This window comes from Pan paniscus, chromosome 1 (assembly GCF_029289425.2).
Source record: "Pan paniscus chromosome 1, NHGRI_mPanPan1-v2.0_pri, whole genome shotgun sequence".
Classification (NCBI taxonomy): domain Eukaryota; kingdom Metazoa; phylum Chordata; class Mammalia; order Primates; family Hominidae; genus Pan; species Pan paniscus.
The window spans coordinates 222,332,865-222,357,552 of NC_073249.2; the positions used below are offsets into that span (position 1 = coordinate 222,332,865).

Consider the following 24,688-nt stretch of genomic DNA (forward strand, 5'->3'; position numbering starts at 1 on the left):
AAACTCATAGTTTAAAGTTCATTCTGCATTATACAGTCTGTGATTTTTGACAAATACATGACATCATGGATCCACCATGATGGATCATACAGAATAGCTTCATGGCCCTACACCTCCCCTGCGCTCCACCTATTTAGCCCTCCCCTCCTCCCCTGGCACTACTGTTCTTTTGACTGTTTCCATGTTGCCTCTTCCAGAATGTCATACAGCTGGAATTATGTAGTATGTAGCTTTTCAAAACTGGTTTCTTCCCCCCAGCACTGTGCATTTAGTTCCTCCATGGCTTTTTGTGTCTCGCTCACTCACGTATTGGATTGCTGAATGATACTTCATTGCACGTATGTGCCACAGCCTGTTTTTCCATTCACCTCTTGAAGGGCATCTTGGTTGTTTACAGTTTTTGGCAATTTTGAATGAAGCTGTCAGAAACATTTGTGTACAGGGTGTTGTGTTTACATAATCTTTCAACTCACAGGTAAATACCAAGGAGTGTGATTGCTGGATCACGTGGTAAGAGTATGTTTAGTTTTGTTAGGAGTCACCATACTGTCTTCCAAAGTGGCTGGGCATTTTGCATTCCCACCAGCAGTGAATGAGGATTCTGGTTGCTCCATATCCTCACCAGCATTTGGTGTTGTCAGTGGTTTGGATTTTAGCCGCTCTAGCAGGCAGTGCAGTGGTGTCTTGTTGTTGTAATTTGCAGTTCTCTAGTGACCTATGATGTGGAGCATCTTCTCATGTGCTTATTTGCCATCTGTGTATCTTCTTCCATGAGATTTCTGCTCAGATACCTGAACAGATGTCTTTTTATATTTTGGATGCAAGTCCTTTATCAGATACGTATTTTGCAAATGTTTTTTCCCTATCTGTGGCTTGTCTTTTTATTCTCTTACCAGTATGTTTGGCAGAGTGAAGTTTTTCATTTTAGTGAAGTCCAGGTCATTTGTTATTTCTCTCATGGATTGTGCATGGGTTGTATCTGAAAAGCCATCTCTGATGTCACCTAGATTTTGTTCTGTGTCGTCTCCTAGGAGTTGTATAGTTTTGTGGTTTACATTTAGGTCTGTGATCCATTTTGAGCTAATTTTTATAAAAGGTATAAATTTTACCAAGTGAACACACCTGCGTAACCACCTCCCAGCCCGGAAGGGGCTCTGGAACAGGATGCAGAGGCCTCCCTCACCGCAGTCCTTCACCTCCCCCAAGGGAACCACCCTTCTGAATTCTGCCACCGTAGATCAGTTTTGCCCCTTTTTGGACTTCGGTGAGATCATGTTTTATGTTCTGTTTTGAATCCCACTTCTTTTGCTGGCCTCTTATCTGTGGGGTCCCTGTTCTGTCTATAGCAGTAGCGTTTCCGTTTCCCTGGCTGTAGAGAAGCCCAGTGTCTGGTGATTCTGTGATGCTTCTCCATTCAAACAGGCATTGGAATGGGTTCTAGTTTTTGGCTCTTCTGCATAATGCTGCTGCGAGTGTGCTTTTGGTGCGCACGGCCGTTGTGTTAGAGATATGCCTGGGAGTGAACGGCTGGGTTGTGGAGCAGCACCTGTTGTTAGGTTTAGTGGATCTGCCAAGCAGGTTTCCCTCGTGCTGCACCAGCTTCCACATCCATCAGCAGGAGACCGGCAGCCCAGACAGCGCCGTGTCCTCGCCAGTCACATGGTGATCGCTGGTTTTCTTTGTTTCTTTGAACCATCCTGATGTAGAGGCATCTCGTGGTTGGAGCTTCCTTGATGATACCGAGTGCCTTTCACAGGCCTGCTGGCCTTAGGGGTGTCGTCGTTCATGAGGCATGTGTTCAGGTCCCCTGCCCATTTTCTAGTGTGTTGTCTGTGTGTGTGTGTGTGTGTGTGTGTGTTTGTGTGTGTGTATGCATGTGTGGGTTTGAATTGATAGGCATTCTTTCCGTATCCCGTCACCAGAGTTAATAGGACATGTAAGATTTTAAAGCACTGGCCCCATACCCACCAAATTTAGACAAGCGAATTCCCAGCCCTGAATAGTTGTCCTAAGGAAAATTATGTTCTCAGAATCCAAAATTTGACATTGCCAGAGACTCAGGTGTCTGAGTGAATGCGGGTAGATGGGAGAACGCCTTGGTTCCAGCTTCCCAGGCCTTTGCCATGTCCCGATCAGGAGGAAGATCCACTCAGCGGCATCTGAGGCGTGGCTGTCTGCCCGGCAGAGCCGCTGGGGGGCTCGTGCCAAGGCCCTGCACGCTGGTCCTCCTGAACTGAAGCTTCCCACAGCCACGCCCGTGAGCCTGGAGGAGCCAAGGAGCCCAGGGCTCCCGAGAGTGGTTTTCTCCGTGTTTGGGTGTTTGGAGCTGTGAGTGGCCTTTCTTCTCATCACCTCTTCTTCCTGCACTTTTCGGGGGGCTCTGCTGAGGGCGTGGTCTCCCCTGCGTGTGTTGGTTCCCTCCTTGGCCCTGGGCTTGGTGCCTTTAACCCTTTTTGTTTTCTTTGCTCCTGTCCTGGCCTTTTCTTCCTAACATGTTCCTCCTGGTGTTTTTGTCTTGTGGGGGCCCTCCTCAGTGTGAGAGCTGAAGTAATTGAATTTTGGATCAGCCAAGAGCATCTGTTCTTCCGAAGAACGCGGTCCATTTCCTCTCCCTGGGCTGTCCCAGCCGAGAGGCATCTCCATCAGACCAGCCTCCAGTCCTGCTCCGGGCCACCTAGCACAGCCTCGCCGTCTCTTCCTTAGTGGATCTCCTCTTTCCCGGGCCTTCTGCGAGAGCCCTAATGCCATATGTCCCCACCTGCAGAAACCGTGCCATGTTTTGGAACGTTGCTTAACTGTTTATCTTGAATTATTTGAAAGTAAGTTGTAGACATGCATGGTAACACTCTACCTCTAAATAAGCAACGTGCATCTCTTAAAAATAAGGTACCCTTTTATATATGTGCAATTCTAGTATCACATTTAAGATAACACAAATTTCATAGTACCATTTCCCCATTTGTCCCCCATGTGTATTTTTTTGATCTGGGATCCAGCCCGGTTTCCTGTATTGTATTTGTAATTATCACTTTAATCTCGTAGTCGCCTGCATTCTTTTCCAGTGACACTGGCTTTCAGGAGAGACCAAGTGAGCTGTCTTGCAGAACGTCCCGTGTTCCGGGCTTACCTGGTTGCTTCTTCATGTTGTTGAACTTGTTGCTTTATCCCCCGTAGTTCTTGAACGCCGGGAGCGACGGCTGAAAGCTGTTTGATTCTGGATCTCAGCATGAACACTTCATTGTCAGTGCTGTGTGCTTCACAGCCCACCACCTCAGGAGGCGCGAATGTCAGACTATCTCATTGTTACGACGCTGATTCGGTTGCTTGGTTAAGGTGCCCACCCCCAGGTTTCTCCTGTAGAAAGAGAGTTTTTTCCCTTTGAACTGACTGAAGAATTCTTGGCGACATTTTTTGGCTTCGTGCAAATATCTGGTCCCCAGCAACCTTCCACCTCTTGTTTTAACACCCTGGGCTGAGCTTTGCTTGTGTCAGTTATTTAATTGGTGTTTTTGAAATGGTAATTTGTCTAATTCTATCATTTGGTCTGCTCTGCCTTTATTAGCTCACATTCCTTGTTAAAAAAGAACTTTCCCTACTGATAAGCGATGAACTACATATACGTGCTCCACAAAGACAGGACAAAGGTTTAATTCTTTCCCTTTAATTGCCAGTTTTCAGAGTGAGAAGTCAGTGGAATAGTTAGCCCAGTAGTGGGATCCCAGTGTTAGGTGTCCGGCTGTTTTGCTTTGTCTTTGGAGCGTGGCTGTGGTCTCCTGCATCTTCATCGATGCATGGGGTTGCACTCATTATTATTCCGGGAGCCCTTCCGGCCTTTCACCGGCTCTGATTGGACTTTGAGCGCGTCCTGCTTTCTGGAGCAGTGCCGGTTCCAGGCTCATCTTGTGCTCTCCCTGCCGCCAGCCAGGGCCCGTTTCTCTGAGGAGCCTGGTCTGCCTGAATGGGGATGACATTTCAGAGATCAGGATATGGGGTGCTTTGATTCTGGGTCTTCTTGCTTCAAAACCTTTCACCGGGAAGAGCTGGGAAAATGTAAAACGTGAGTTCATGTTGATCTTCCTAAGTCAGATTTAGAATTTTTCTCATAAATTTCCTTCTGTTATTTGTATGTGTCTTACACAGAAAATCATGGTTTCTCATCATGTATTTACTTATTTATCTTGCCTAACAACGTATAGAATGCATTTTCACAATGACACTGCTGATGTTAATTGTTGACTTAACGTCAACAGTGCGTGTCCCGCTGAAGTCAGATTCTTCGCAGCTCCTTCTGGCCTCTGTCCCACCGAGGGTTCAGAATTGGTTTAGTGTGACCAAAAGCCCTCAGAATAACTCTTAGCTCCAGTTTGATATTCAGTATGATTCATTTATTTTAATTTGTTTTCAGTTTTATGTTTGCTTTCCTTTTTAATTTTTTTGGACTATTTACATGGTTGAAAGTTGAACACTGTAGCCCAGTGTGTGCTCGGGCCTCCCTGCTCCCCTCATCCCTGCGGGCTCCTCCCCCTGCCCAGCCTCCTAACAGTAACCAGACTTTTCGTTTCTGGCTGACCCTTCCAGTGTTTTTACTGATTTGTTTTTTCAAAAATAAGCAAACATTTACATTTTATTTTCCCTGTTTTCTAATTCAGTGGTAACGTACCAAATACACTCTTCTGCTCCCTGCTTTTTTCAGTTAACGTCATAGCCCAAGTTTGGCTGCGCAGACGTCACCTGTGCCCGTCTCTACGGTAGCTGCGTCATGCTCTGTGGGCTGCGCAGACGTCACCTGTGCCCGTCTCTACGGTAGCTGCGTCATGCTCTGTGGGCTGCATAGATGTCGCCTGTGCCCGTTTCTACGGTAGCCGCATCATGCTCTGTGGGGTGGTTGTGCTGCTCTTTATTCAGCTGGTCTCCTAATAGGCGTTTGCGTCATTTCTAGTATTTCGCTATCTCAGCAATTAGTAACCTTGGTTCTTTCTGGTTCTGGAAAGGGGATTATGGAATCACAGGCTTCGGTGGTGTTGACAGACACTGCCCCACACCCTCTGTCGGGTGCCGCCGCCTGGGGCCACTGGCAATCCGTGGGGCTGCTGGTTTCCTCCTGCTCACCGTCAAAATGGGGCATTAACGGGTGGTATTTTTACAGTCCCATAGATGTGAAGTCCATCTTAATGCAGTTTTTTTGTTGTGTTTTGTTTTGTTTCTGTTTGAGACGAAGTCTTACTCTGTTGCCCAAGCTGGAGTGCAGTGGCACGATCTTGGCAAACTGCAGCCTCCACCTCCCGGGTTCAAGTGATTCTCCTGCCTCAGCCTCCTGAGTAGCTGGGACTACAGGCACCTGCCACCATGCCCAGCTAATTTTTGTATTTTTTTTAAAATTATACTTTAAATTCTAGGGTACACGTGCACAACGTGCAGGTTTGTTACATTTGTATACATGTGCCATGTTGGTGTGCTGCACCCATTAACTCATCATTTAACATTAGGTATATCTCCTAATGCTATCCCTCCCCCCTTCCCCCACCCCACGACAGGCCCCGGTGTGTGATGTTCCCCTTCCTGTGTCCATGTGTTCTCTTTGTTCAGTTCCCACCTATGAGTGAGAACATGCGGTGTTTGGTTTCTGTCCTTGCGGTAGTTTGCTGAGAATGATGGTTTCCAGCTTCATCCATGTCCCTACAAAGGACATGAACTCATCCTTTTTTATGGCTGCATAGTAACCCATGGGGTGTATGTGCCACATCTTCTTAATCCAGTCTATCATTGATGGACATTTGGGTTGGCTCCACGTCTTTTCTATTGTGAATAGTGCCACAAGAGCGAGGAGATGACGGTCCAAGACAAGGCTGCCTTTCCATCTGTTCATTTCTACTGTGTGTCTTTCTGAAGAATTTTAAAGTTTATGTCATATGGGTTTTGCTGTTGTTTTGTTTTCTAATTGATTAAATTTTGTGTTTATCTTTACTGTCCCCTCATTTCTCCTTGATTTTTGGTATTCTTTACTATCTTCCTATTTTTTTTTGAGCTGCTTAATTCATTTATCTTAATTCTTTTGTTTGTGTGGATATACCAGGATTCAAGGCTATGAATTTTCCTGTGATTACTGCCTTATGATTGTTGATACTGATAAGTAGTATTTTCATTATTATTATTGTTTCCACAAAATCTTTTTTGATTGTGTTTTCCCTTTGACAGAAAGTTATTTATGAGTAAGTTGCAAATTTGTTTCTTAAAAAATTTTACCTTTTTTTTTTTTTTTGAGACTGGGTCTTGCTCTGTAGCCCAGGCTGCAATGCGGTGGTGTGATCTCAGCTTACTTCAACCTGCACCTCCTGGGTTCAAGTGATGGGCCTCAGTCTCATGAGTAGCTGGGGCTACAGGCATGCACCACTATGCCTGGGCAGTTTTTGTGTTTTTTGTAGAGATAGGGTTTCACCATGTTGCTCAGGCTGGCATATTAATTTCTAGTTCATTGCATTATGTTAAGAGAATATTATTTGTAGTATCTCTACTTTATGGAGTGCAGTTTTTTGTGGCCTGTGGGTGGCAAGCCAACCAGGTGCTGAGGCAAGAGAATGAGGACATGAGCTGTTCCAGTATAATAAAATATAAAACAAGAATAGTTATACCAGATATAGATCTTAGATGTGTTTATATATGAATATCATTAATCATTAGTTTGTAGCAATTACTCTGTATTCCAATATTATAATAATCCTCGCTCTATGGTCATAACCTAGGAAAAACCAGGCCATACAGAGATAGGAGCTGAGGGGACACAGTGAGAAGTGACCAGAAGACAAGAGTGTGAGCCTTCTGTTATGCCCAGACAGGGCCACCAGAGGGCTCCTTGATCTAGAGGTAATGCCAGCGTCTGGGAAGACGCCCGTTGCCAGGCGGACCATGGTCTAGCAGTAGCGAAAAGTGTCAAGGAACAACACCCGCTACTTAGCAGACCGGGAAAGGGAGTCTCCCTTTCCCCGGGGGAGTTTAGAGAAGACTCTGCTCCTCCACCTCTTGTGGAGGGCCTGACATCAGTCAGGCTTGCCCACAGTTATCCGGAGGCCTAACCGTCTCCCTGTGATGCTGTGCTTCAGTGGTCACGCTCCTAGTCCGCCTTCATGTTCCATCCTGTACACCTGGCTCTGCCTTCTAGATAGCAGGAGCAAAATTAGTGAAAGTACTAAAAGTCTCTGATATGCAGAAATAATGGTGTAAGCTGTCTTTCTCTTTGTCTCCTCTCTCTCTCTGCCTGGGCTGCCAGGCAGGGAAGGGCCCCCTGTCCAGTGGACACGTGACCCACGTGACCTTACCTATCATTGGAGATGACTCACACTCTTTACCCTGCCCCTTTTGCTTTGTATCCAATAAATAACAGCGCAGCCAGACATTCGGGGCCACTACCGGTCTCTGCGCATTGGTGGTAGTGGTCCCCCGGGCCCAGCTGTCTTTTCTTTTATCTCTTTGTCTTGTGTCTTTATTTCTACACTCTCTCGTTGCCGCACACGGGGAGAGACCCACCGACCCTGTGGGGCTGGTCCCCACAGTGGCCTAATACATGGTTCGTTTTTATTAATGTTCCAAATACACTTGAAAAGTTGTTTTTTCTGTCACTGGGGTGCTGCGTTAAGGTCCATCCCTGCACCCCACACCCCTGCCACCATGGGAGTTGGCCACTCTGCTCTTCTAGATTGTCACTCATTCATCGTTGCCTGGATCTGCCTTTGAATGGAGAGTGGTTAGTTTCTACCATTACTGTGTTTTCTGTTTCCTCAACCCCAGAAGCAGTGAGGATTCCATCCGGGCTGGGGCGTGGTGTTTGTGAAGGGGGTGCAGGAGGTGGGCTTGGGGAGGACAGGGCCACTGCCCCTGGGAGTCTTCTTAGTTCAGTTGGAGGCCAGCTTCCTGGACTTCTGAGTGGGATGGAAATGACACAGGGTGGACTGTGGGGAGCTTGGACCTCAGGTGTGGCCACGGAGGAGCCACTTGTCTCAGCTGGACAGGGAGGGGAGAGGTCTGAGGCTGCAGTAGGGAGAGTACGCGCGTCCCAAACACAGCTCGACCCAGTGGGACCCTCTGTCTTGTCTCCTGGGGAGCTCCTTCCAATGCCCCGCTGGACCGGCCCCCATTCTGTCACCACTATACCCCAGCACTGCCAGGGCCTTACAATGCTACCATTAATTCACTTACTCAGCAAACAAATAACCGCGCCCCCACCATGTGGGAGGCCCTGCACAGGGTAGTGCTGGGACAAGCAGGGCCCCACCCTTAAGGAGCTCTAGGTTTCAAAACAGGGAGACACTGATCCCAGAGCTGACAGCATGCTGAGAGCTCCTGAAGTGGGGGGCAGGAGCATGCTAGGCGCGGGGCCATCCTGGTCTAGGCTCCTCTGACCAGCCTCCCAACTCTCACCCACTGTCCGACAAGCCCCAGTGGGATGATCCCGGTACCTCAGTTGGAAATGCAGAAATCACCCATCTTCTGCGTCGCTCATGCTGGGAGCTCTCACTAGATGCCACAGTCCAGGCAGGGGTGGGGGCTGTGTGGCTGGTCACCTCTGAGGTGCCACACTGGGGACATGCCTGCCCTTGCATGATGTTAATCACCAGCTCCTCCTTGGTCTTCCTCCAGATTCCTTATTTGCCTTTCTGCCCCAAGATGCCCCCGTGAGCTCCTGCTGTGGCCAGCGCCGGGCCTGAGCAGTGGGTCCTTGCTCCACCCCCTTGGGGCCCACCCTGGGCCCTGCACTCTTCACTCCCCCTAGGTCCCCTGTCCGGACACATTGTGCTTACTCCTTGTCCTCTGGTCTTGAGAAACGCAGATGGAATGTGGTCTGTGGTCATCCTGTGGGGCTGGAGCCTGGGTGGAGAGGACCTGTGGCCAAATTTCAGCCTGGCTTGGGGCCTGGCACTGGAGGTGCTGAGTAAACCTTCGCTCCTTCCTCTGCTCGTTGGGGGCTGTGGAAATGTTGTCACCATTATTGATAGAAAGAGAAATAATGTTGTTTTGAAATGCTTCTCACCATTGCTGTTCCTCGAATTTTAACTAAGGATGGTTTGAATGGCATTTTTGTCAATTTAGAATTAATGATAATGTCACTTCAAGAAGATGAAGGCAGGGGCCGCAGTCCAGTTCCCATCTCTTAGCCTGATGACCAGGGCAGACCGCACGGGAGGAGCCTGGGTTACCCACGGGGCAGGTGCCGTCCTGCTTTAGGGCCAGGAGAGGGGCTGCTGGGTGTCCCACACATCATTTCTAAGCCTGATCTCGGTTTGAGCTCTGCCTGTGTGTGTGAACATGCCAGTTTTGACAGCAGATGTAGACTACATTTTTTCTTAAATTCTACACGCCCAGAATAATAAACTCCCCAGCCAGCCTCATAAGGACATTTGTTCCCATCCATCGTAGGCTGTTACAAGGACTTGGTGAAACCATAAATCTTATTTTGGGAGGAGTTTATTGTTTCTATGCGAAAGAAATGTAGTCTTCTGAACATGACTCTTCATTCTGTTAATTTGAATATTTTATGATGTTTTTGATTAATGTGTTTATTAACTGTAGCTATGACAGAAGCAGAAATTAGTAATCATGACCAGAGCTGAAATCTCTTCCAAGTGTAAAGATGATGAATGACTCCAATTACTTTTGGCCTCCTTTGGTGCCTCTTTGACAGGGTCTCCTGGCTTCCAGCTGAGGTACATGGTGGGCCCTGGGTTCCTGAAGCCAGGTGAGCGGCGCTGCTTCGCCCGCTACCTGGCCGTGCAGACCCTGCAGATTGACGTCTGGGACGGAGACTCCCTGCTGCTCATCGGATCTGCTGCCGTCCAGATGAAGGTAGCGGCTCTCTGGAAGGACAGGCACAGTGGGTGCTGCGTCCCTCATGGGACGAGTCATGCTTCCAGCATCTGTCTGCTTGGAAGGAGCGGGCGCTGTCCCGCACAGGACTTGTTTGACCTTCTTTGTTCACTCGTTAAAAATAGTGCTGCATTCTCTGTTTCTTGAAAGGAAAAGATTTTTCACTGTCTGAATTCTATAATGCTAGTTGTTTGCTCAAGAAACTCTTAAGATCAAACTCAGTTATCTATTTCTCCTGCAAACTGACCTACCAGGCAGTGCCACTTCATCTCCTCCCATGTGGTGAATGTGGTGAGGGCAGGTGCATCCGAGATGGGTTGAGGATGAATGAATGGATACGCGAATGACTGGGGTGTGCAGTGTGACCTGATTCCTAAGGTCAGTGACGTGTTGTTCTTTTCTCATTCTGATGAAAATTAGAATCTCTTTTACTAATTGTCCTTTTCCATTCTCCTTGTATACTAAAACCTAAATCCATGGATTCTTTCACTCGTCTTCCCTGGAATTCTTCCCAAGCCTTCTCCATTGTATGAAGGGGACCCCATGACAACTCTTGGGCCAAGGACTGGGGCCAGTTTCACACGCTACCATGGTGTCCTGAGACTTCTCTCAGGCCACGGGATGGAGCTGGGAGAGGATGTGGCGTCGTTATTGCAGCCCTTGAGTCTCTGAGATTTCCCCACTTTTCTTGAGTGCCGCATAGCTGCTTTCCTCCTGGATTCCTGACACGGCTGAACCCCCGGGGCTTCCTGTCCTCTCCAGCAGCTGCTGACCCCTGAGAAGCACGGCTCCTCTGCTCCTTCAGCTGCGCTGTGCTCTCGGGGTGGGGGGATGGGGTGTGGGAGTTTTTCCAGCTGCTCTTCCTCTGAGGCATGGTCTGCTCTTGGCTCCCCGTGTGACCGACTGATCCAGGCTCCATCCCCGCTCCCTGTGACTTCTAGAGGAGGGGGATGCCCCCCAGGGTGGTGGGCTGTGCACAGAACGTTCAGGGTGGGGTCTGCAGGTGGCAGGGACCCCGCAGGGCTTGGCTGCTCTTCTCATGCCTCACCCTGGGCCTCTGTTCCTGTTGGGGTCATGGCATGGGCCCCACAGGGTCATCGTGGCCCTTGCTTGTCCGTCTCCCATGCTGGCTTTGATGTCCCCAGGGCAGGACTGTGTGTCGACACCACAGCATCTCTAGCACAGGCCCCAGCCCCAGCAGGCTCTGCATGGTGGGGAGGCGTAAAGGAGGCAGGCGGTGTGGGAGGCAGAGCCGGGTCCCGCTGGGCACGTGTGGGGTGGCAGTGGCTCCCCTGTCGTGCCCAGCCGAGCCTTGTGCCCCCTCTTTGCTGTCCCACCTGGAGACGGAAGCCATTTGATCTCCTCCTACACGAAGAGCCCCTTAAACAAGTGCTGTTACGCTTGTTGACATAGACTTGAATAAATTAAATTTAAAGCTTCACTTTTCTAAAATAAAATCTTGTAACTTTAAAACTTAGGTAGAAAACATGAAAAACTGAGATGATCAGAGAGAATCCTCTGGACTCCAGATCCTGGGAGAGTTAGGTTGCTCCGGTTAGCCTTTGGTGGACTTACTTTCTGCAGGCGGGGCCAGCTTTCATCTTGTTTGAGCTCTTGCTGTTGTGGGTCACTACAGTGGCTTTTCCTTCTGCTAATCACTGCTGTGGACTTCTTGAAGTTCAATTTTACCCCCGTCTTCTAGTTGATTTCCTGGGGGTGCTGGCCGTAACACGTTGCTACGACGATGAGAAGAGTTTCCTCTAGGGACGGACGGCTCCTGTGCTGCCTTCAGTGTGACCCCTAGCCCAGCCCTGGGGCAGTTCTGTTTTTATCCTTGTTTCTGGTGGAGAAAACAGAGGCCCAGGGTCACACTGATGATAATCAGGGCAGAGTCTTAGCCTAATTCTGTCTCCGGGGCTTGTGCTATTTACCATCCTCTTCTCCCTAATGACATGTTCCCGGAAGTAGAATTATGATGGTGCCACCGTGAGGGCCGCAGGCGTGCAGAGCCAGATGGGGGTTTGGCCCGAAGGCTCAGCCAGGCCTGCACTTCCTGAAGACAGAGGGCACTGTGTCCCATGCCCTTGGCTTCACAGTGCGTCAGCCTTTAAACCAGTCGCCATTGGCCATTTTGATAATGATTTGGGAGGAAAATGGTGCCTTGTTTTCATTCGCATTTCCTTGCCTCTTGGAGAAGCTGACATGGTTTCTTGTATTTGTTGGCTGTTCTCTAAAGGAGACTTCTCATATCTTCTCAGTCTCCCAGTGACTGAGGTTCCGGAATCATCGATGTCTATGCAGTGATCGTATGCAGTGTAGATGAGTGTGGCAAAGCGAGCAGGGTCTGCGGCGACCGGAAGCCCCCAGACCCACAAGGGAGGGGTCAGGTCTGGCGTCTCACTCCCAGAGACAGGCACTTTTGTTGCTGTAGAAACTGGAGAATTACAAAATCCGGAACCTCATCTGCTCCCACACTGCTTCTTATGTGAGAAGAAGCACCAGAGCAGAGAGGGCACATGGGGAAGAGTGTCCCAGCCACGCCTGGGGCACAGCCGTGAGGCCGTTGTCATCCCCCACATGCCTCACAGCGTTGGCGTTCGGGCAGAGTGCTGAGCCGTGGAATCTGATCAGCAGAAGAGCCTGTGGTCAGGAAAGTCCTGCTGAGGCCCTGCTGGGTCTGAGGCTTCCTGCTCCCACCCTGCCCCGAGCAGCCTCGGCCTGGCATGCAGAACTGGGCCAAACCCCAGCCCAGGGCTCCCGGCGGGCCCCTCGTGCCCCATGGCCCCTCCCTGGGCCCCACAGGCCCCTACCCCAGCCATGCTTCCTGGCCCAGGGAAACGGGGGAGGCATTGTACCCTGTACCCTGTGCCCTTGGCCTGGCCTGCCTCCCCAGCCTTCTCTGCCTCCCCTGCCCTCTCTGTGCATGGCCTGTCTTCCTCCTGGAGTCCCATTGGGGTTTCCGTCCTGGATTCCTCGCTGTCCCAGACACGCTTGGCTAAGAGTCCTTTGCGTTGCTTGGCTGCCCTCTTTCCTGCTCTTGCTTCCTGTGGAGGGGAGGATCCTCCAGGGCAGCTGCCAGACCCACTTATGCCTTCCCAGGGCCCAGTGGTATTTATTCAGTGGGTAAATCCAGTCATACTTTACTTAAGACTTTGTGAAAAAGACCCCAGTAATAAGGAGTCCTGCTTTAAGACGTTGGCGCCTGGCTCGCCGCCCCCTCACCCCCCAGCGTGGTGCAGGGTCTTATCCTGTGCACACCCCCTCCCGCCCACAGTGGCTTTCCTGGTGGGCTGGGGAGCAGCCTCCACCTGCAGGGCTGGTGGAAGCAGCCCAGGGCCGGCTCCAGCCTCTGAACGCGCTTTTCTCTTCTGCAGCATCTCCTCCGCCAAGGCCGGCCGGCTGTGCAGGCCTCCCACGAGCTTGAGGTCGTGGCAACTGAATACGAGCAGGACAACATGGTGGTGAGTGGAGACATGCTGGGGTTTGGCCGCGTCAAGCCCATCGGCGTCCACTCGGTGGTGAAGGGCCGGCTGCACCTGACTTTGGCCAACGTGGGTAAGAGTCCCCAGCCTTGTGCCATTTCTCCAGCGGCCGCCCAACCCCTCTGGTAGAGTGTGGGCTCCCTCGGGCAGGGGCCACATCATGGGCTTCACGGGCCCAGGAGGAAACCGGGAGAATTCTCACCAGCTTGGCCATGGAGCCTGTGTCCTTGGCCGCTGAGTCTGTCCTGGACCCAGTTGTTTGCATTCTGAATTTCTGATTGGGGTTAGAGGTCATCAGTCATCTCGGGCTCTCCTGCATGTTGTTGTTTGTTGCTATCCCTGGAGGATCTCCGGGACAGTCCTAAAATACAGTGACTGGGTTCCAGGAGAGACTTCCCTGTGCCTCATGATGGAGGACAGACAAGGGAAGTGTTCGTAACTTCCCTGCAGCCCGGGAGGAGGAGAGTGGACAGGCGCATTTCTTCTCGGCCCAGCACCGTGACTTTGTAGAAAATGGTGCCCCGGGATTGCTTGTTAGAGGGCCTGAGCAAAGCCCTGGACTTCACTCCACGTCCAGGACTGTGGTGGGTGGGACAGGTGGGTTGGGTGGCTCAGGAGGGTCCCACCTGGGACGTTCCAGGGGCTTCGACTGAGGCCTCTGCTGGGATAGGGGCTGCTGATGGGGTGTCAAGGGACACAAGGCTGGGTGCCTGCCTGTGCGCGCCTCAGGGCAGAGGACCGACATGGGACCCTGTAGGGCCAGTGACAAGCTCACTGAACCTCCCGAGGGTCCTCTGGAACGTTTGGAATTTTTCAGGGCAGAATTGAAAACACAATAAAACTAAGCCGTGTGATGTTTCTGAAGCTGTGTCTGTCTGCGTGAGATTCAGACTTGTCTGCTATTTTATTAGGGAATTTTCCACTCCTTAGAACCCAGCCTGATTGTAAACCCCAGAGCCCCATGGGCCACATCCATCCGGCGCTGGCAGCGCAGAGGTTGGTGGGGGGCCTGGCGGAGGGGCTCAAGTGCACAGCTCGTTAAGTCGACTTGGAGGCTCTGCCTGCCTGTTTACGAATGTACATCCGAGGCGGCCTGGTAAATAGACAATATGGACACAGCAAAACTCAATTAGGTTCTGGAGAAATAAATGAGCCACATGTGAGGAGCAGGCATTATTCAAAGGCTCATGCAACTAAGGGAGTTGCAAGAAGCGTTCTGCTCTGAGACCGAGTTGGTTGTTTTTATATTTAATTCTCCAGCCACCAAATGTGCAGTGACTCCAGGTTTTAAAATCTTATCTTCAGAAGAAAGATTGCCTCCATTATATGTTATCTCCAATTGTCATTTTCATACTTTGCCTGCAAGAGAGAGATAAGCTCATAGGAAGGGGAGGCTGAGATAGCCAGCCTGGGAGACTCCGGCGCTGACGGGAGAGGGAGAGGTTTTCACAAAGGTCGAATGCCACCCGCAGCACTCTGCACATCAGTGCAGCGAGCCTGGCTCTCCTCCGTCAATTCTGCGTTTTTTGGAAAAAAAGGTGTTATGGCTTTTCTTTCTTCATAAAACTGGCTATTCTGTGGTACAGTAGGCATCTCTCTGCTAGCAGCGTGGGTGCTGGCCATGGAAGCCTGCAGGGTTACCGAGCGGGACAGAGCCTGAGCCTCGGCCTCGGCCTGGATTCTGCTCTGGCCAGCTGCATTCACAGTGCATGTTCCTGTCTGAGGCCACGCAAGGAAACCTGTGCCATGGCTGGGGACATGGGTGTCTGCCAGCTGGGCCCAGGGCCCTGGGACTCTGATGATGGGGAGAGGACTGCCCTCATGCTTGGTGGCTGCTTCACACAGCTGATTTCCTTGGCAGCCTCTTTTGCACTGTCTTTCGGTCAGCTTTTGTCGTCCAGGGACAGCAAGCACCAGATTGCTTTCTTTGATCCCAGTGATCTTGGTTGTGGAGTAGGACGGGTTCGGCTGGGAGCTTGGGCAGTGATCTTGGTTGCAGCGTAGGATGGGCTCGGCTGGGAGCTTGGGCAGTGATCTTGGTTATAGAGTAGGACGGGGGTTTTTCTGGGAGCTTGGGCAGTTATCTTGGTTGCGGAGTAGGACGGGTTTGGCTGGGAGCTTGGGCAGTGATCTTGGTTGTCGAGTAGGACGGGGGTTCAGCCGGGAGCTTGGACAGTGATCTTGGTTGTCGAGTAGGATGGGGGTTCGGCTGGGAGCTTGGGCAGTGATCTTGGTTGTGGAGTAGGATGGGGGTTCGGCTGGGAGCTTGGGCAGTGATCTTGGTTGTGGAGTAGGATGGGCTCGGCTGGGAGCTTGGGCACTGATCTTGGTTGTGGAGTAGGACGGGGACTCGGCTGGGAGCTTGGGCAGTGATCTTGGTTGTGGAGTAGGACGGGCTCGGCTGGGAGCTTGGGCAGTGATCTTGGTTGTCGAGTAGGACGGGGGCTCGGCTGGGAGCTTGGGCAGTGATCTTGGTTGTGGAGTAGGACGGGGGCTCGGCTGGGAGCTTGGGCAGTGATCTTGGTTGTTGAGTAGGATGGGGGTTCGGCTGGGAGCTTGTGTGTTACTTGTGTTCTGTGACCTTTCCTGGGGGAGGCAGGCGTCAGGACAGATGGCCCCACAGGCCAAGCGTCTGTGTTCTCACGGGACATCCTAGGAGAACTGGGTGGTGATGGGTTCTGACAGATGGCCAGGCTGTGGGGTCACACGGTTGGCGGTGGCGGGCTTTGGTCCAGCTGCAGGGCTGCATCGGGAGCCCTGTGTGTTTGGAGGGAATTCCTGCCCCTGCAGCAAACGTGTTGGTGCGGGTGTAACCTGTTTCATGGAAGGGGAAGAAAGCCTGCACTAATTTAACATCCAAGTTGTGCCCTGATGAAATGCAGTGCCTTTGCCGCTTGTCCCCTTCTTGAGTGAGCATGCAAGTGTAAATTCAGCTTACCTGGTTTATTTTCTCATGTGCTCTAAGTATAAATATAGTAAGAGGAAACGGTCATGAAGCCCAGCAGGGTTCCGTGTCCTGCTGGTCGCACCCGCTGCAGCCATTGTCATCATTAGGTGTCCTTAGAGGCTGAGCTCCAAGAATGCTGGTCGCCTGCCCTAGGAGCTGTCCGGACCCAGTTGGCCTTGCCACACTCTCCTTGGTCTCTTAGTACTTCTCAGGGTGGTGCATAGTACAGGCTTAAAATAGACCAGTGCCCACTTCAGTCAGATGTGGGTGGACCAGAGGCCTCGTCTGCGATTCAGGGAACCATTCGCTATCAGATGAAGGTGGTCGAGAAAGCTATGGAGCATTCTGGGCTGCCCCGGGTGTAGCCCACAGTGAATGGAGGTGCCGGGTGGAGGATGAACCCACTGCAGCCCACAGTGAATGGAGGTGCTGGGTGCCTGGGAGGCCCCTCCTTCTTGGAGCAGGTCCTCGGGACATGACAGAGAGCTTGCCAGGACTGCCAGCCCGTGAGCTGCTGCCCCTGCCGCGAATTCCCGTGGGAAGAAACACACAGCAAGAAACTGGGACAACTCTGAGCTTGTGAGTGGGAAACTGAGGCTTTGGGGCTGGTGGCACTTTCTCCCCATCATGTGGAGGGCAGCGTGGCCTGGAGCGTGAACATCGGTGGCACTTTCTCCTCGTCATGTGGAGGGCAGCGTGGCCCGGAGCGTGAACATCGGTGGCATTTTCTCCTCGTCATGTGGAGGGCAGCGTGGCCCGGAGTGTGAACATCAGTGCTGGTGCCCGCAGCTCTGGCCCTGGCGCAGGCAGGCTGGGCTGGTTCAGGCTGCCGTCCCTTCCTCGCCCCAGCCTGCTTGTTTGTCTGCCATTTTCCCACATGAATCTGGGAAGTCTTTGAGGACCCTGATCGTGGCTTCTTTGTAGTGGTGTTTGCCCTTGAACCTGGCGCCGTGGTGGAGAGAGTGATGAAAGCGTTGATAAGAAGCCTGAGTGCCCTTCTCACCTGGAGTCCTGTTCTTCCTGGGCTTCAGAAGATACAGCCCATCATGGGGCATGAACATCTGTTCGTGTGAAGGAGCGCTGATCTGGGTTCCTTTCTTAGGGACGAGGATCTTGATCCTGTGACCACGAGTTGTCAGGGCCAAAAACGGATTCCTGGCAGGCGAGAGGAGGGTGTTTGGGCAGAGGCTCTGCAGCCTCCACTGGGAGGGTGCGGGCTTTAACTTGAGGGGAAGCTGGAGACCCCTGCGAAGCATGTGGGAGCAGAGGTGGCCATGGCGGGCAGGACAGGAGGGAGGGTCTGAGAGCAACAGGGAGAGGACCGAAATAGCCCTTGTTCTAGGTGCTCGTTCCCAGGAAGCTGGCTTGGAGTGAGGACTGAGTGGACGCTGCAGGTGCCAGGAGGCGGTTGGTAGCCCGAAGGCAGAAGCACAGTGTAGGGCATGTGGGCGACATGGAGGCTGCATCTTTGTGGGGATGTAGCAGGGACCTGGGCCGAGGGGGAAGTCAGCACGGCTGTCCTGCTGCACAGCATGGTGCTGACGTCGAGGTCAAGGAGAAAGAACAAGAGGCGGGGGGTGTCAGCTACTGGGACATTGGCAAGAACGAAATTAATTCCCCTGGAAAGAGATGGCTGGGTAAGCGCGTCACTGAGAGATGGCTGGGTAAGCGCGTCACTGAGAGATGGCTGGGTAAGCGCGCCACTGAGAGATGGCTGGGTAAGCGCGCCACTGAGAGATGGCTGGGTAAGCGCGCCACTGAGAGATGGCTGGGTAAGTGCGCCACTGGCCTTTCTGGTTGCCACCTAGGGCGTGGGAGGAGGCAGCCAGCCTTCCCATCCTTCGCAGTGACGGCTGTGAGCGTGGCCGTCAGAACCTGGCCTTGAGGGCCGAATTCTCAGCACAGGTGAGCAGGCGGCTTGACCCCACAGCTGCCCAGAGTGAGCTTTCAAGCTGCCTCCAGGGATGGCGCTGAGCCAGGGAATTCTGCATTTGTGCTCGTGCGCAGACAGTAGGAGGCGGCCAACGTGCCAGTGCCTTTGCCATAGTTGCTTTTGGAGCTTCAGTTTTGAAAGAGCTTACAAAGACTGAAGCAAGGACAGATGACCAAGAACAGCTTGTCTGCAGGAGGTGGCAGGAAGGCCAGCCTGGCTTGGACTGAGATCCGGAGAGAGCACTCAAGATGACCAAAGGAACTTAAGAATTAGGAGAATGTGAGTTCTTTGAGGGCAGCAGGGACTGTTCGCTGCTGCGTCACCAGCTTTCCATCTGTCTGTGAAGTGAAGCTCTTCTAGAAGTTTTCTAGAGATTGATTCCAGGCAGTCTGTGATTTCTAAATCTAGCCTCTCTCTACCACCACATCGGGGCCTTTGCCCTCAACAGCCCTTTTTGGGGGCTGGTCTGCTGTCCCGCCAATGTCTTTGGTGTCGCCAGCTGCGATTCAGTATCTGGCTTTCAGGTCCTTTCCAAAATCCAGGCGCTGTTCCCTGGGATGTAGAGGGGCTGAACTCAGGTAGAGCAGCTCGGAGACCTGCCTGGCTCCCTTGGTAGGACGGGCACTCCCTTTCCAGCCTCAGCTGAGAACCATTCTAGAAAGACACCTCCGTCAGCCAGCTCTGGTTTTGTCACCAGGAGAACCTGGGTTGGACGGAGGATATGGCTCACCTCCACAGGTGCCTGCACGTGGGCGTGCTCCCAGCACTGGGCTCGTCCTTGAAAACAGCAGCTTCTGACGGGCAAGAGGGGAAGGAACCTGGCGCAGCAGGTGGATCTGCTGCAGCCAAGGAGGGACCTGGCCAGTGTGGAAGTCCCTCCCTCCCCTGGGGCTGAGGGTAGGCAGGAGTGAAGGGATGCAGAGAGGCAGGAAGCCCAGGGGAGGGGGTTCCCGTTTTTAACAGCTCCCGGGAAAATGGTGAGGACATCCCAGGCCCGAGGGCACTCAACACTGCCTCATCGGAATTAAGGAAATTGATGGCACAAGCATTTTGTGCGCACCCTGGGTGGTTCATTTTGGGACACAGCTTCGTTGGCGGTGCTCTGCCTCGCCCCTTGGGGAAGTAAAGGTCACACCGAGGTTGTGGGTCCCATCCTTGCAGGAGAGTGTGCCGTGGGCAAGCACGGCTTCCCCCAGGACACTCAGGTTTGCAAGTTGCAAGTTTGCAGGGTGCCACACCCACCGGCCGTGAGACACGCGTGTCCTGAGGCCACACCACTTGCTTGCCAAAGCCTTCTGTTATGAACACAACTCTGGTGAAGGCTCCAGTTTATGGGGGCTCTTTCACCCTGGGTGTGTGTGGAGTCAGACATTTGCACGTGTAAATGCACACAGGCCTATCCTTGATCAATGTGGCAATCGAGAGGCCGAGGTTAGAGTGTGTGAGGCAGCCCACCTTGCGACCCAGAGATCCAGAAGTAAGAATCCATGTGCAGCTAACTGTGAGTGCCACACGCTTTCATTCATCACCAGGAAACGGAGGCTGCCACTGACACGGCAGGAGAATGAAGACCTAGCTGAAAGTTCGCAGCAGAACGAGCTCCCACCTGTCTCTCAATTGCAAAACATTCAAAACAGAGGCGGTGGGGCCTTAGCGTGTCAGGGTGTAGATGGGCCATTTGAAAGCCACAACCGTTTATGTGGTGGGTTGATCTGTTTCATCAGATTCTCATTTGGGGTTCATGTCTTATGTTGGGATGTTTTTCATGTAGGTCACCCGTGTGAACAGAAAGTGAGAGGTTGTAGCACATTGCCACCGTCCAGATCTCGGGTCATCTCAAACGATGGAGCCAGCCGCTTCTCTGGAGGCAGCCTCCTCACGACTGGAAGCTCAAGGCGTGAGTTTACACTGTTGGGCCCATGTGTGGGTGGGTCGTGAGTGGTGGGTGAGAGGTGGAAGACTGCGTGTGTGTGTGCATGCGTGTGTGCATGTGTGTGTGTGTGTGCACCATTCGTGGTGCTGTCAGTGCCCCTCTGCGTCTAGGACGGGACTGTGCTGTCCATGTGCGGGTGGGTCATGAATGGCGTGTGAGAGGTGGAAGGCTGCATGTGTGCGTGTGTGTGTGTCTGTGTGTGCATGTGTGTGTGCGTGTCTGTGTGTGCATGTGTGTGTGCGTGTCTGTGTGTGCGTGTGTGTGTGTGTGCGTGTGCACCATTCGTGGTGCTGTTAATGCCCATCTGCGTCTAGGGCATGACTGTGCTGTCCATATGTAGCTTGGTGCCCTGGCTAGGTGCCCCTGTGGACCCACAGGCCCCACCGAGCCACCACATTGATCACACCCTGGTGCTCTAGGCTGGGCTCTGCAGGCGACTGTGCTGTTTGGAGAAGTGGGAACCCTGCCAGTGGCATTTGTGTCTGGTTGGCTGCTCATCTGCAAGGGAAGGAGAAATGGAGAGAAGGTCAGGAGGAACATAGACTGATTTTCAAAACAAGTTGAAGTCCCCTATGTTGTGAACAGAAGAAAGAAGCCAATTATGGAGCTTGGGAAAGAAAGACCTGGTTTTGAGAGGAAGACCTGGGTTTGGTGAAAATGTGTTTCACAGCAGGGAGGCTCTGAAGTTTTTCTATCCCCTTAAAATGTAAGGCCTCACAGACCTGAGTATAAAGTACTTGTCATTTGAATTACAAGTGGGAAGTGCTCTTTAAGGAGCATTTCCCCCAGAGGTTGCAGATCATCTGTGTGAATTCACAGCTGCCATGCGCTTTCGTGTGTTGCTGGGCCTTGGAGCTGTGGCTTGTTAGAGGTGGGAGGGGCCGTTAGAGGTGGGAGGGGCCGTTGGGTTCCCTCCTGCAAGGCTTCCAGGATCCCACAAAGCCCCTGAAACTCTGGGTGAACTTGTATGTTCTCCCTGGGAGCAGACATGAGGGGCTCAAAGGGATTCATGATCCAGGCAGATAGAGTCTGTTGTTCTGGGCCAGCTTCCTCATTGTAATTTTGAAGAAACTGAGACGAAGAGAGGTCAGGTGACTTGGCCAGTGCCGTGGCTAAGGGGTGAACTTGGCTTAGAATCTGGATTCCCTGCCCTGGGGTCAGTGCCCTTCATCCTCAGCTGGTCCCACAGACCACCTAGAGTACGGTGGAGAGCCAGCTCCGTAGAGAGAAGTCCCTGAGCTCCAGGAGCCAGGTTGAGGTTATTGATAAAACCCTGCCTCCAGGCGCAGCAGGTCAGGAGCTCAGCTGTCAGGGAGCAGGAACCCAGAAGGCCTTGCTGAGACAATCAGAGGCCCTGAGGTCAGTGATCCTCCAGACCCTGTTTTGCTCAGGACCAGGACAGGAGGTGTCCCTTAAAAGCACATGTCTCACCCATGAGGCAAGGCTCTGCAATTAGCAAGTTGCACGAAATTTTAAGAAGGTTCTCAGTGCTTCGTGCCTCACCCCAAGTGCAGTTTCACGGTCACTCTGTAACTTTCTTTCTGGTTTCATTGGGACCACGAGAGGTATTTGTTGGGGTGATGCAATCTGAAAACTTGAGCTCATGATAAACCCCCACCTGCGCAGGCCCCAGGTCCCTCCACTCACAGCCGTGGCTGCAGGTAGCTCAGACCAGGCCTGTGCCGGAGACTTGTAAGAGCCACGCGGGGCATCTGCAGAGCAGTTTGCCGGCGTTAAAATTGGATGGTGGTGAGGGACCTGACAGTGGCACTGTTCCCTTGTGAGAAGGAGTCAGGGGTCACTTTGCTGTCCACCGTGTGGAGGCTTCTGCAGGGGGTGCCCATGCCCCATACAAGTGGAACCAGGCTGGGAGAGCTCGGGCTGGCGTTGGTTTCCTGTGGGAAGTTTCTGCTGGTGCCAGAGAGTGAGGAAGGACCCAGGCCCTAAGCTGGGGCACCTCTCAGCTGCCCTGCCTGTGCCGGGCTGAGCGATTTTCTGGGAGCCTCATGTGTCAGCCTTTGGCGTGGCCTGGTCACCCAGCACAGCCCCACCCGACACCCCAAGCCCCTGCTCTGTGTCGGAAGGAAGGGCCTGGCCCATCCAGTAGTGGCTGAGCCTTTGCCTGCCAGTGCTTGACCCTGTTCAGCTTCTGTTGGTTTGCTAAATGAGTCATTGTGTGTCCCTGGTTTGAGTAGGGCCACCCCAGAGGATGCGGGCTGTCCTGGGGGCCAGGCAGTCCAGGGGCAGCTGGGATGGAGTTGAGAGCAGGAGCTTGGGGGCCAGGCCTGCTCTGAGCTTCATCGCCTGCCCCCCACTCGCTGAAGGCCTCCTGCCAAAGGGACAACCCCTTACCCCCATTCCTGATCCGAGGGGCTGAGGCCGGCAGCCCTGGGTGAAGGCATTAGTGGGCCCTTTAAGATCCCGAGAGCGTGGGCTTCTAGAACGTGGCCTTCTTCCCTAGAAAACCCCCTGGTGGTGTGTTGACAGCGTTGGATCTAAGGGCCAGAGTCAGAATTGCTTTTAATTTGAAGGCTGAGGAAAGGAGGGGATGCTGTGGAAACCAGGGTATAAAGTTATCATCTTTATCTGGATCTCAGAACTCTGCAGATTGGAGCTGCAAAAAGCATGAGCCGCACTCTTGAGCTCCCTCCCTATATAGGTGGTCCTGGGAGGCCTGCCCTGGTGTCTGCTCCTGGAAGGCAGACACTGCACATCTACCTGACTCGCGCTCTGACCCTTTCGCAGGAAAACACGTGGTGCAAGCACAGAAGCTGGCGGACGTGGACAGTGAGCTGGCTGCCATGCTACTGACCCATGCCCGGCAGGGCAAGGGGCCCCAGGACGTCAGCTGTGAGTCGGATGCCACCCGCAGGCGTAAGCTGGAGCGGATGAGGTCTGTGCGCCTGCAGGAGGCCGGGGGCGACTTGGGCCGGCGCGGGACGAGCGTGTTGGTAAGGGTTTGTTCAGCTGTCACTGTCCTGGGATCTCCATGCAGACTGAGTCACTGTGCACGTCTTTCCCTGCCTCCCACATGATTCTCTTACCTTCCTCCCAAATCCTGGGGACAGAATATAAGAAAATCGGACTTTTTCAGCCACCGGGGGAAATCTTTAAGTGAGAATTATCTGGAGAGCTTTTAATAAAAGCCAGTTCTTGGGCGTCAGCCCTGGAGATTCTGATACTGATTGGTGTGGGCAGGACCCCCGGAGCCTGGGTTTGAAGAAAGCTTTGCAGGTGATTCTGAGGCTCTCCCAGGTCTGGGGACCAGAGCTGTGAACAACTGACATATCCTGGGTTGTCAATGTAATCATTCTGGCTAGAAAAATTCCCCTTTTTGGCTGAAAATCTAAATAGAACTTTTAATATTTTGCTACTAAGAAATGGGAGGTGAGAATGGTTGTACCTCCTGGGTTCATAGAAGTCGGGAACCACAGGGGCCTTGAGAAAGATCTCCTGAGATTCCCCCTTGCATGTAGGTAGGCCAGGGTCTGAACAGAGGTGGCCCTTTTCCTGACAGTAAACTCAGCAGGGCTGCCACTCAGCCTCCCTGCCAGCAAGGCGTTGGTGCTCAAAGGTGGATGCAGATGCCTCGGTCCCTCCCTAGGCTCAGTTCAGTCTGATGGGGCGAGGAAGAGGCATGGTGAGAAGACACGGGGTGAGGAGGCCTGGTCTGACCCCACAGGACTGGTGGGCTCAGTGGTCAGGGAGGAGGGAGGGACTAGAGGGAGGCCAGGGCAGGGCCAGGGCATGACTGGGGCCTCCTCCCAGGCCTCAGGACACCCACCCCACCTCCCTCCCTCCCTTCCTCCCTCCCTCCTAGCTGGCAGGGCTTGAAGCTGTGGCCTCTGGAGGCCCCTAGCCTGGATAAGCTTAGCTCTGTCAGCATAAGCTTGGAATTGAGGAGCCACTCTCAGCCCTAGCCCTGTTTCTCATCCTAACTCATGTCTGGCCCCATCGTCCAGCACAGCCTGTCAGAGGTTCCACTCCTGAAAAGCTCTGAGGATGAAATTCTGATGGAGGCCCCAAGTGTGAAAGGCCAGCTCCAATCCCCCTGCAAAGGAACAGCCAGAGCCTTGGATGTTGGAAAGTGAATGTCCAAAGTCATTTAAGCCAGAAATCAAATTTTGTCCTCACCTTTTGAGTTAAATCCTGAAAGCACTGAAGTCAGCCCATCTCTCTGACGCCTCAGCCTCCTCTGTGTTAGACAGAAGCTTCCCAGCACCCGGCCGCAGTGGCTTCTTGGAGTAGCTGCAGGCTGGCTGACTCCCCGGCATGGGGGTGGCCCCTTCCAGGCCTGAGATCTTGCAAGGCAGCCTCTAGTGGGCCTCACTTTTTCTTGTAAGGCCCACAAGAAAAACAGGCCAGTCTCCAACCTGTAGAACCCATGTGTGCTGGCCAAGCCCCTTGAGTCCCTGCGGCATCAGAGCAAGGGGGTGGCTGAGCCTTGCTGAGGCAGCGTGCTGCTTGCCTGGACTCTGACCTGGTGTGACCGAGACTCAGCAGGCCGGGGGCATGTCCTCTCCTGTGGACGCTGGGCC

At 52.9% G+C, this 24,688-nt stretch overlaps 1 protein-coding gene across 10 annotated transcripts in view; it reads left to right on the forward strand.

Annotated features, from left to right (window-relative positions):
• Positions 1–24,688, forward strand: part of NPHP4 (nephrocystin 4) — a 135,913-nt gene that overhangs the window by 98,408 nt on the left and 12,817 nt on the right. For all 10 annotated transcript variants that reach the window (XR_008621169.2, XR_004670107.3, XM_034954042.3 and 7 more), the window contains 4 exons: positions 9,674–9,834; positions 13,230–13,410; positions 19,989–20,114; positions 22,896–23,101. Coding sequence is in view for 8 of the 10 variants with exons in the window: in XM_034954042.3 (XP_034809933.3) it covers positions 9,674–9,834; positions 13,230–13,410; positions 19,989–20,114; positions 22,896–23,101 (674 nt within the window). In the remaining 2 variants the exon portion in view is untranslated. The remainder of the gene's footprint in view (positions 1–9,673; positions 9,835–13,229; positions 13,411–19,988; positions 20,115–22,895; positions 23,102–24,688) is intronic.